The sequence below is a fragment of the Anser brachyrhynchus genome (assembly GCF_964034855.1).
Source record: "Anser brachyrhynchus genome assembly, chromosome: 1".
NCBI lineage: Eukaryota > Metazoa > Chordata > Aves > Anseriformes > Anatidae > Anser > Anser brachyrhynchus.
In genome coordinates, this window is record NC_137694.1 from 87,382,112 (window position 1) to 87,394,359 (window position 12,248).

General features: G+C 37.8%; 1 protein-coding gene across 14 annotated transcripts in view; it reads right to left on the bottom strand.

Annotated features, from left to right (window-relative positions):
- The window catches only part of POU1F1 (POU class 1 homeobox 1), a 218,667-nt gene that overhangs the window by 33,138 nt on the left and 173,281 nt on the right, over window positions 1-12,248 (bottom strand). For 11 of the 14 annotated variants that reach the window (XM_080594246.1, XM_080594250.1, XM_080594251.1 and 8 more), the window contains 5 exons: window positions 6,195-6,260; window positions 5,257-5,374; window positions 4,682-4,923; window positions 2,842-3,006; window positions 1,318-1,378 (listed from right to left, as the gene is read on the bottom strand). In XM_080594246.1, the coding sequence (XP_080450372.1) occupies window positions 1,318-1,378; window positions 2,842-3,006; window positions 4,682-4,923; window positions 5,257-5,374; window positions 6,195-6,260 (652 nt within the window). Of the gene's footprint in view, window positions 1-1,317; window positions 1,379-2,841; window positions 3,007-4,681; window positions 4,924-5,256; window positions 5,375-6,194; window positions 6,261-8,546; window positions 8,659-9,255; window positions 9,807-12,248 lie in introns of those variants that run through there. The other 3 variants (XM_080594252.1, XM_080594245.1, XM_080594249.1) reach the window with 3 other exon arrangements.

Here is a 12,248-nt window from a genome sequence, read left to right on the forward strand (position 1 = left end):
TGGTCTTCAGGGGATTCCTCTAGCCAGGGGAAAATGCCTAGAACAGAGATGCTCTGAACTCACTGCTCTCAGTCAGTAATGCACAAACTGTGTAAGGGCATGGCACTAGCCCTGAAGACCTTACTCGCTTGGAGAGAAGCTGGGAAAAGAAACTGGCATCCCAAGAGTAAAATTTCATCCCTTCTGAGGTGCTGTGATTAGCAAATGAGCAATGAAGCATCTCCTATCCCCAACTCACTCCTAGCTGAGAAGCATCCCCTTAGAGGAATACTTTAAAAGTCAAAAAAATCATATTTTCATTTTATTTCTTATATCAAAGGCAATACGATTGAAAAAGGAAAGCCCAAGTTGAATGGGAGAGGAAAAACTATGAGCTGTCACTGTGGGACTCTGACATTGCGGGGCCATGGAGCAGCCTACATCTCTGGGAGATGACATTGCACACAGGATATGATCCCTGTTCAAAGAACAGGTGCAGTACTCTAAGAGGTAAGGCATGACAGTGTCAGGTTGTGCCCAAAGGCAGCCAAATTCCCTTTCTGTGGAAGAGTACTACAGCTCCCTGGAGGCCCCGAGTGAATTTTCTTCATCAACAATAAGATTATCTAAATGAGAAGAACATACCCCACACCGTTGCTTTCATCATGTTCTTGGCTTTAGCTATTTAGTAATTGTTTATATAACATGTTTTTACCAGCCTACTTTGTTTCTTTATGGATTTGAGGCTAGACAGATGGTAGATTTTGGTTCCCCAAGATGAAAAAAAAAAAAAGAAGGAAGTTCCCAGAACAATTTTTTTTTTCTTTTCCATTTAGCTCATGAATTTCTTCTTTGGGAACTCCAAAGAACCCAGTGACAGACGATAGGGACAGAGACCTGCAAAAGATATCCTCAAACTTCCCAGACCACAATTCTGTGGCAAAATAATGCAATTTCATTTGGTATAATGTAGAACATCCTATAAATGAAAACAAGGGTGCTCTGCTATCTTACTATATAAAGATTATAAGATTGGGGCAGAATTGTAATAAAGTGTTTTTTTTGTTTTATTTTTTTTTTCATACTGTAGTATGTTGTCATATTTTGAAAAAAAAAGTCTTTAATTGGGAAATTTAAGACATTTGGAGAAAATTGGGGGCTTGGAGGGGTATGCTGTTGTTTTTCACTAGAATGTTTTAAAATAATTTATCTTTCATTAACTATTCATTAGTAGGAAAAAAACACCTCGATTTCAACCTCACTCCCACATTCCCCCCCAAAAAATAAGCATCTCAGCCAAAGGGTTTACTAACATGTAACTCCATAAATATGTATTACCTTATGGTGGTTCTGCGCTTCCTCTTACGCTCATTCACTCCAACTTTTTCATTGTATAAAGCTGTATTAAAAACAAAACAGCAGTTAACTTACACACAGAATGGAAACTGAGCACAATCATCTCTAGAAAAAAATCATCCTTTTGTTTGAAGACAGAAGAAAGTGTAACAAATGCTGTTGCTGGCAGCACCACAAGAAGGGCACCACGCACAGTTACACTTCTTTGTTTAAGACATTTTGTCATTGTTTTAACTACAGTTATAAATGTTTATAAGCAAAAAGCCAATGGTAAAGCTGCAAGTAGCACTGTCTCTTTTTCTCTGCCAGTGTACCTGAGGAACCATACATCAGCCCCCTTCCTTTTACATACCTTCTTCCTCCTTGCCTGCAGGGTACAGTCTGGAGAGACGCAGCCCATCTCCGTACTCGTCAGCCACCTCACTGTCTTTCTTCAGAAATAAGGCCCTGGCTCCTATCCCATTTATTCATCTGCCCCACCTTCTGGTGGACAAGTGTCCCCTTGTTTTTCAGAGGCCTCTGTCTGCAGGCATGATCTTACGCTGCAGCTCAAGCCTGCGCCAATGCTCAAACAGTCAGCAGCTGCTACCCACCATAAATCCCTTAGAAGTGATCCTTATAATGTGCTGACCACATTAAGAGATTTTGGTTCCATTTGGTTCAAAGGAAAATGAACTGTGTGGCAGAAGCAGCTCCTTAACAATGTTTCCTACTGTTGAATATAATGGAAAATGCAAAAAGTAGTATTAAGATCATCTCTTTCTTCCTATGTTAGGTGAGTGCCGCACAGTGGTAAGTCCTGGCTTTCAATCACCTCCAGGCATATTGCTTCACATCACTGCCATTCATCCTGTTGAAAAGGTGCTTCCTTAAAACAACTCATTTCCTTTGCATCAACCAACCTGTTCTAAAGTCAGCTTAGCCCAGTGAACCTCAGAATTCTTTCTACAACTGAAAATTAACAGGGCAAAAGGAAGGGAACCCTCTAGCAGAAAAAGGTCACAGCAAAAATGTCACATCAAAAACCTCTATGTCATGCTATTCTTCTTCGGGGGTTCAAAGAGGACTGCCTTATCTGACTGAACTCAAATTCTTTATCCCATGGCCACATCCTGCATGCCAGAGACTGGAAGGAAGTGTCTTCTGCTAGTGAAGAATCCCAGTTCAGTGCTGCACACACTGTCCTGCAGATCCTAAAGAAGTGGTAATGACTCTGACAGATGCTACAGGAGTGGGACTAGCTCACTACAGTGGGACTGAAGGAAATGACTTCCAGAAGGCAAAGTGAAGTTTCTGCTGTTCTGTACCCTCTATGCCTTTCAGTTTGCCCTTCCTCACTCACCCAAAAAAGATACTAAAATTCATTACATGCCATCAGCACAGCTTAGTATTTAAAGCTAGTAAAACAAAAAACTTAATTTACAGAAAATGCATATTAGTCCTTCAAAGTATTTATAAGATCGTGGTCTAATTGCAGTCGATATTCAGAGGATTTCAGCTCTCTACCTCCCACTTGCTCTGCTTCCTCCAGCCACTTGGACAGTATTGATTTCAGTTTGCATGCATTCTTGAAACTCAGCTGCAAGTTTTCAAACCGGCAAATTGTAGTTTGGCTGAATTCAGAGCCATGCACAGCAGCCAGCGCTTCCCCAACATTGGTTTGCGTATAACCTGTCAAAAATTAAAAAGAAAAAATCACTCTAAAGCTTTCTAAAAAGTGTTACTGTCCTTGATACACTTAAGCCTTCATTGCTGACTCTTATGAACCTTGTGTGCCTGTGGTGTCTTCAGAATGGTCTTTCTGCAGAGGTCTCTGAGGCTGACTTTCAGCTCACCTCAGAGCTGTGTGGAGTCTTCTGTTGATTTCAGAGGAGTTTTACAGGCTCTGAGATTAGGGATCTGAGAAAGGTCCAGACCCCATAACCTTTCTTTAGAGGATGCCATGTCAATAAGCTAATCCCTAGCAGCACTGCTGGCCTCCTGTTATTTGTTGTGATGCCTAAATTGAAGCAGAGAAGTGCTGCACTTTACATGCGGGCACTGACTTGGTAAACAGCAGCTCTTCGTTGAGTGCACTGAATAATTTGGCTTGTCTTCCTCCCTCTCTACCTCTGCGCCAGGATGGGCACAATCTCTTTAGATGCTGAATGTCTCACAAGGCAGCCTTTTGCTTCCCTTTTGACTGCACTAACTGTGTCTCTCAGTCCCAGACCCAAAGCCCATATTAACTCTGTCTTCTCTTGTAAAGCTCAACCTCAGATTAGTTTTCCTCTGCAAATTGCATTTTTCCCATCAGAGCATTAAGCTCAGTCTCACAGTCTCTCTGCCATTTGTTTACATCAGAGGAAGTTTCACTCCCTCACAAATCACTGCATCAAGATGCAGTAAAAATTACACTGATTAATAGCCTGGGTCCTCGATAATATTTCCTCTGCTGTAGACGACTTTGAATACATGATATACAGCAAAAATACTTAAGTTACCCAAATATTATTATACCTAAGTACCCAATTATTATTATAAACCATAAATTTCTGCTTTAGTCCTTATTTTTGTACTGCAAATGGAACACAAGAACTTTCTAGCTATTGAGATAATGCATAGACACATGTAAAAATCTTGTATTTTTTCTTACATTTATAAAGGTGATTTTTTAATAGAAAGATGCCCTATGACTGTAATGCTACAATATAATTCTATAAGCAATAATGTCAGAATTGCAGGTCTTTGATTGGAGTACCCAATATTCAGCTCACCAGAGACCCACTGATACAATTCATCTCACATCATCCCCACTAGATATCAGATAGGAACAAAGAAATCAATTGCTGCTGTACCTGTGTCATGCTACCAGAAAATAAAACAGGAGGAAAACCTTCCTACTGGTGTGAAAAATTTGCTATGGATGTCGTCCATCTTGTATACTGAGGTGGCATTGCACCATCTTGTGAGATGGAGCACTTCATGGGGAAAAGAATGGGTACAAGAGCTTAGAGAATGTGCTGCCCTCAGTTGCAGAAGATTTTGAGCTATTCAGAAACTAATGCACCTGCTACTGAATGCAACTTAGTGAACAACAACAAAAAAACGTATCTGCTCTTGCAAGGAAGACAAATAATTCAAAAAGCAGGAACTTTTACAGTTACTTTCTGCATACTAAGCTGCAAAAAGCTGAAGTTTATTAATTCTGTGCAAGTCTTCTAGGAGTGGAAAAAAATTGGCCATACAAGGCAAGGATTAAAGTTATGTTTAGACAACTGCATGGACCAGACCATAAAACACTCAGAAATAATTGAGCTCTCTTTGGAAATTTTCAGCCTTTTGTTGGCTGACAAAAAACACATACCCAGCTTAATTCTCCGCAGTTTGAATTCATTAGCAAATTTCTCCAGCTCCCTGATTTCAGGGGAATCCATGTCAATAGGCTCTTCAACAGACTTGCTTTTCCTGCGGAATTCCTGCTTGAAGTCTGCAGCTGTGGGATCATCGCTGAGAAGGGACTGGTGCATGGGTGTGAAGCCGTGGCCCAGAGCACAGGAGCTGGCACTCAGGGCGTGCTCAGGGAATTTATAAAGGCAAGGAGTCAGGCTGCCTGAGCAAAACCCAAAAGAAAACTACATACAGTTATTCTGCTAAACTATGAAAAGATGCCTTTGTCATCTCATAAAAAATATTACGGATTAGGTTATGTAATTTATGTGAAAGGCTACCCAGGAGCAAGAGTGAGGATCTCCCAAGAGACCCAGTCTTTCTCTTGTCTCCATATACAAAAGCAGAATAGCAATCACTTTCACAACCCATAGCCATACGTATTGCATAGTCAAACTGTGACATGTCATTATAGATTTCAGATAGAAAAACCACACACACACACACAAAATCCCAAAGAATAAGGAAAAGACAAGAAAAACAGATAAGGACTTGCTTTGTAATGTGCTGACACCATTGACTATGTTGGGATGTGGCATGCTGCATGTCTGTAAAATGCGGCTCTGGGAGAGACTTGCTGATAGCATCTCTGGAGTTGCAGGCTTGATACCTAAGAAATACAAGGGTACAAAAAGAAAGAAGAAGGTTGAAGATCTATTTATTTTGGAACAGAACACAATGGATTTCTGAGCAATACCTTTTGTTTAATACCTACAGACTTTAGCTGGGGATCTAAACAATGACAGGAACATTTGCAATAGACAGGTTAAACAGATTAATGGATAATGAAATGGGAAGATTTGGACATTTGCACACAGTGAAGGAAGTCTACTGTCAGTCTGTAAGAAGTCCCTATACAGATGTACTAATCTATACCAACTTAGTGAAATATTTCCTTCAATCTTAAGTGAAATCAGATGCTGAGTTTGATCTGGATTAGCTCTGAGAAACAATTATTTCCTGGGCTGTGTGTTAATCTGGTTCATGTAATTGTCTCACTGAGGGCAACTTGAACTTGCATAGAATAAGATTTCCTCTTTCTTACTTGGCCTGGGACTTTAAAACTGAGTGGGATGCTAGCATACCTGTGAGTGGAAAAATCCATGATCACCTCTGTGAAAGCAAGTCATACAGCTATATGGCATTCAGAAAAAGCATATGTTGACTGAAAGTATTTTTTTTTTCTGGCCTTGAAGGCTATCCCAACATGTTTAAACTGGTAAAAATGCAAAACAATCAAAAAAATAACCTTGATCATAACCCTCTATTTCAAATATCGATTCTAAATCCTGTCACAGTTTCCATGCTACAAGTTTAATGCTCATTTATCTTGTCTTCTTTAAGCAATTGTCTTGAACTGATCCCTTTAAATGAAAACTGACCAAAATCAATATTCTAGTAGCTCACCCAGTTTAGGCTACATCTCTTACCTGCCATCACCCCATAGGTAGACGGTTGATTTCCGTAGTGACAGGAGGGCACAGAGTAATGAAGTCCTGCCAATGCATTTCCCAAAGTCATCATGGCAAAATGGAGATGGGAGCATTTAGGAGTTTGGATCAAAAACAAAACAGATGGGACTGGTAAGAAAATGTATGAGGACTCAAGATACATCCTTTCAGTTTAGAAGTAGACGGTATCCTCGTATATTGTTTTTTTCTCTAAACATTAACTCTGGGCCATAACCATCAGGTTGATGTTGCTGGAAGTCCAGAACACTGGGCCCAGTCACACCAGATGAGATTGCCGCTACAAGTAGTGAGATACCTTTTGAGCCCAAACCAGAAATTGTCATGTCATGGTCTTTATGTATTATTTTTAAAAAAATCTATGGATCTAGCCACAGTTTATATATACTGCTGAGTACGCAAAGCAATGAACTCTCCAGGAGGAGCCTGCCCACCCAACTTCCACATACCATTTCATTTATTCTTACATGAAAACTTGTTTTGTGTTTCCAGAAACATCATTGCCTTCACTATCATGAAATCCCAGAGTGAACACACACATATAGGAATGCAATATTTTATGCATGCGTAAGACCTATGTTCTCAAAAGCAGCTGTTTGGGACGTTTGCTTTGCGGAATCCAGAAGTCATTTTCACAAGTGCCAAGCCACTGAAAACATTTCATAGTGCTTTTGCAGGGTTGTCAGGAAACAGGACGATATATTCTGGGCTCATCTAAAAAGTTTGGCTTATATCAACATTTTCTATCACCAGCAGCAACAAGCATGCAATGAATTTATCTCCAAGCGTTTTCACAGGGGTCTTGCAGGCAGCATAGCAAGAAGCATAAGTCTGAGGAAGAGATTCAGGAAGCATATTCCACTGGTTTCTTGCCTCACTAGATCAATATTACAGCTGCTCAAGAAAATCAGCAAAGAGGTCAAAGAGTAGCAAACTTTCATCAGTGAAAGATGAAGCTTTGCTCTATTTCCCACTTCTCCTGGGCAACTTCTGGAAAGCAGAAATCACCATTTTCTAGCTCACTCAGATGAAGAGAGGTATCTCAGTTCCGTGCTCAGTAATCTCCAATGCCTGGAGTTTCAGACAACGTTTTACTCAATGCAAAAGCTATGGTTCCTGAGAGGTAAGCAGACAGCAGAAACATACACACTGTCCCGTCTAACAACTGTTCTAAAGAGGAATATTAAAAATTCATGTTTGTGAACAGATATGTAGAACTGCACTTCAGAGCACACATTCCAGTTGTTCAAAACAGAATAATTAATTAGGGATTAAAAGCTCTGTTTTTTGCAACAGTAATAACAGTAAAATGTCATGTTTAGACACATGTATATATCTATAAACTCTACTAAAAGAAGCATGCCCGTACAAGTATAAATACACCCAAAATAGCGATCGCATTAATAATACTTATGCACTTAGAGCAATACAGCTTTTCTGTTGAATTAAGATCTAGGTGTTTACTTGTGTTTTTTTTTTCTATTATTATTTCATAATCCATAGTCTGTACCATTTTTATAAATAAAAATTACCATTTTCAAATTACTAATAAAGATGTGGTACTAGGTAGGGAGGAAGATGCTACTTAAATAATAACAATTAAAATGTATAGGGTACTACAGAAAACTATATGATACTGTATATTATTTGAACAAAAGTACTCACTCATATTTAATGATGCAGCATTGTTACATGCCTTTTAATAAAATCTGACATTTAAATAAGTCATTATTCAAAATTCTTTCAAGTCTACTTTTTTTCCACAAGTTTTCATTAGATGTTTTCACCAGAATGGCATTGTTTATTACAATTTCTGAATCTATGCACAAAATTTGGAAACGGCACCTTCTGTCACTTTCATTCTGACAGGATCACCTCCTAGATGTGATCCTGTGAATTAAATTCCCACCGAATACAGTCATATGTGTCCTTGTGGTGTAACTAGAAAATATCAAAAAACAAATCCAAAACAGATCTACAAATGCGTTTGATAATACTGCCTGTCACCATATATTTTTCCCTAGATCAGAACCATAAAGATAAATAAACAATCTAGAAAATACTGCTATAACACAGATATATAAATATGGCCTCATATAAAATTTAAATTCTCCTATATAGTTCCCTACTAACAGTACTAGCAACAACTGTGTTAGGACATTTTGAGCTTCCTACCTAGCATATAAGACCACATTAGGTAATGCCGATGTTTAGTTTTCATTACCTATATGCTATTTATTTTATTAAAACATTTCATTTCCAATGCATTCAGCAAGAGTTGTTCCTTGTTAAGAATCCAAGTAAAATTCTTACCTGTATGCAGTTTCAAATAAATCAAAACTATTTCTTTTTCAGTTCCTGAAAGTTTTCAGTAACTTCTGTATTCTACAATCCCATATCTGTAGATTGGAGGCTGCAAGACATTCCTCTCTCTCTGTCTCTCTCTCAGACAGTTTAGTATTTAAATGTAATTACTTGGGTTATATACACAACACATGAATTTCTAAAATGTAGATGAGACTTCCATCACCAATTTTGAACATTCACTTCAATCTTCGTTTTTATTCAGTATGTAATATGCTTCATAGAGCAATGTTTCTCCTTGAAAACATTTCCATATAGTATTCAAACCTAGTTTAAATACATTTCCTATTTAAAGTAATTTATATAATTCAAAATTGTGGTTACATAAACAATCTTTCAATTATTTACACAACAATTATCATTAAGACTATAATGACAAAAAAGTGTCAGCATTTGAACCTGTTCTAACCTACTGTATTTATAGTCTAATCTTGTAATAAATTAGGAGAAAGCTAGTTTGGCTGAAATGCAAAAATTGTGAGTGTTCCTCATTCACTCATGATGCAGTTTTGTGAAATTGTTTTTATTTTAAAGCACTTCCAGTCCTGCACATAATTGATACCAAACACTTTAAATATTGTGAAACTTGATGCAGGCATATCATCTAAAAGCATTATAAATGAGAGTTATAGAGAGCAATATTATTTTTAAAAAGTACCTGTAGAGACAACATTGGTCGCATGGTTAGAAACTGGCAGGCACTCTGCTGCGCTGTGATGCATTATCAGAGGCAGAGAGGGAGAAGAGTCAGAATTCAAGGGCACAAAGGTGTCGGATGAAGCAAACGCTTGGCAAGTCATACCCTCAAAGAGGTGAAAGACAAAGAGCCACCTTCCCCTGTTTTCTAACAGAACAGATCCTGAGTGATTAACAGCAGCTCCAACTGTATTCCAGTCTTTGTACTTGCATATACATATACAGAAGGGCTCCAGAGCACAGGGACGTCGTGTGCAGGTATTTATACCACCAGGAAATCCCTTTATCCATTTTAATGTTCTTTCCCCAGCAATATTGCTATACTGCTATAGAGCCTCCTTCCTTCCCACACAAACACAATACACATCCAATTAGTATGGAGAGAAGAAGAGGGAAACCAGAGACATGATTTAACAGATATTTTCAATTAGGTCTTTTGTGAAGAACAATGACCAGGAAAAAAAAAAAATAAAAGTTCCATCTCCAAAGTCGGTAGCAAAGAGACAGGTACGGTTAATATTAAGTAGGTTTCCACAGTTAACACCTGCCCCTAGAATCTCATCCAGGCAATTGTCTGGAAGACAACCTGACTGAGAGCTCAATCAAAAGTCTGCACAAGTCAAGAACCTATAGCAAAATACTCTGAATTAACCAAATTCCTAGCAGTTACACAGTCATCATTTGTCTTGCTATACTAGTAAAAACAAGTGATGTGTAACACAGATCAACTGTATCCAAGAGAAAGCTGCTGAACAGACAGTTTTACATAAGCAAGAACTGCTGAATGTTTATCTAAGATAAAATCTTGAAAGAGCCTATAGTGACACATGAAATTCACTCACAGTTACTATTACTAATTTATAGCATTGCAACATCTACAGTCTCATCCAGAAGGTCCTGGTCTTTATTGTTCTAGTGACTAAGTAAATGCAGAATCTTTTTACAAAGAATTAACTATCTAAATGATTTGCTGGCATGAAAACAGAATGACTTTGGAACAGTAAAAAGTATACAGGTTAATCTGAAAATGATGAAAAATCACTAAGTACATCATAGTCATATATTCTACGTATAGGTCATAAATTTTAAAGGAAAAAAAAAAGAATCATATGTTCCATTTCATTCATTTTACTTTTTAGGAGGCAAAATGTATTTTTTATTTTAATTTGTAACCGAAGATGGTTGGGTCAGCCCGTAAAGATGACGATACTCTTGATTTAAGCCTTCTTGGATATTCCAAACTGGATCAAATGCCTGAAGTAGGATTTTGATGTAACAGACTTCCAATATGTGGTATGGGAGAGATCACATATTGCCTTTTTTTTTTTTTTTTCCTGTTGAATCCTTGATATTATCTGTAAATGTGATTTTGTGAAGGCTGTGTCTTTGGTTGTGGAGAAATTTCAGAATTACTGCATTTTGCAAATTGCATATGTGCTTTAGCAGTAATGAGGCTAAATACTGATATAACTACTTTCTGTATACACACTTCTATATTGTAAAATTTACAAAAACTTTAAAATAATCATTACAATATTATGGAAGATACCGCCACCAAATGAACTGCCATCTATATTACTTTGGGTTTGGCCCTATATATATTAAAGCCTGTGAACTCAGGAGCACATTGGCTAATGAATGAGAACTGAGCCTTAAACTCCAGCATTTGTTCAGCTAAATGTGTATTTGGAACCCATACAATTTTCAGATCATGGCACTGCACTGAAGGAAACTTAGACAGATGTCTGTAATGCTGACATTGCTTTTAAACCTTACAAGCAGTTCTCAAATAGCATATCCTTCTTATGACACAAGTAATTTTTTTAGCTCCAATAGTAGATCTTGGCACACTTGGCCAAAGTGCTATACATAATGGAAAGTATATAAACTGTTATTCAATTGTGTGGAAATTCAACAATTGTTTTAAGAATGTTCACCTTTGGTGACCTTTTCCCCCTCAGCAAGGAGCATGATAAATCCACAAGTGTCTTCAGTCCACCTATATACTGAGGCTTTGAAGCCATAGAATAAAAAGAAACACTAAGGATAACTTTACAGCCCTGTCCTTAACAATTATTTTTTCTAAAATCCCAACAGGTAAAATCTCTACTGCAAATTCATAGCTAGCTGCAGAGAATTTGTAGCCTTTCCTGTAGTGCAAGACAGAGCTCACTGCCAGATTTCCATTTCTTCCTGAAGTTAGGAGACTTACCTGACTTTGTCTGGGTGTTAAAGCTTTCCCAACATACAGAGTTCATTAGAAGAGAATGGTAGTATGTTCATGAAAGATATTGACCCACAGAAGCTCGCACAGAGAAAGACTGGGAAAGTATGTGCAACCAGTGATCATGAGATACCGAACTTTTCCTCAGAGTACAATAAAAAGCTGTTTTGTGACAACATCCCAGATATCTTCTCAAATAAGATTTCCACGTCACTATTATTTAGTGTTGTGTTTCATACTGCAGAATGACTTGAATTTTTATTTTTATAATGTATTTGTGTCACATTGCCTACTCAATAGAGCCAACAATTTTGTTATTTTTATTTTTTTATTACGACTGTGCCCTTAGTTATATTTAAAATATATACATATATATGTTGGCTGGATTTTTGAGGATCCTGAACAACTAGACTAGGTATTTAACATATTTCACATTCATCAGACAGAATAATTGAGGTCACTTCTAACAAAAATAGATCCTCTCTTAAAGCTTTGCTACAACCCTCTGTGGTTGTAACTCCTAAGTCTGTCACTATTTTCTGTTCTGTCAAGAAGAATCCCCTGGGGGTGAAGCTCTGTCATGGTAGCCATGCTCAGCTTTGTCTGGATTTCAGACTCACTTCCCAAAAGTCACCCTATGACTCTCATTTCACAGTCAGCTTTAAACTCTGACAGCAGATAGAGTTTGCCTATATTTGCTTTTCTTATCCCAGATCTGCGGTAATAGATAT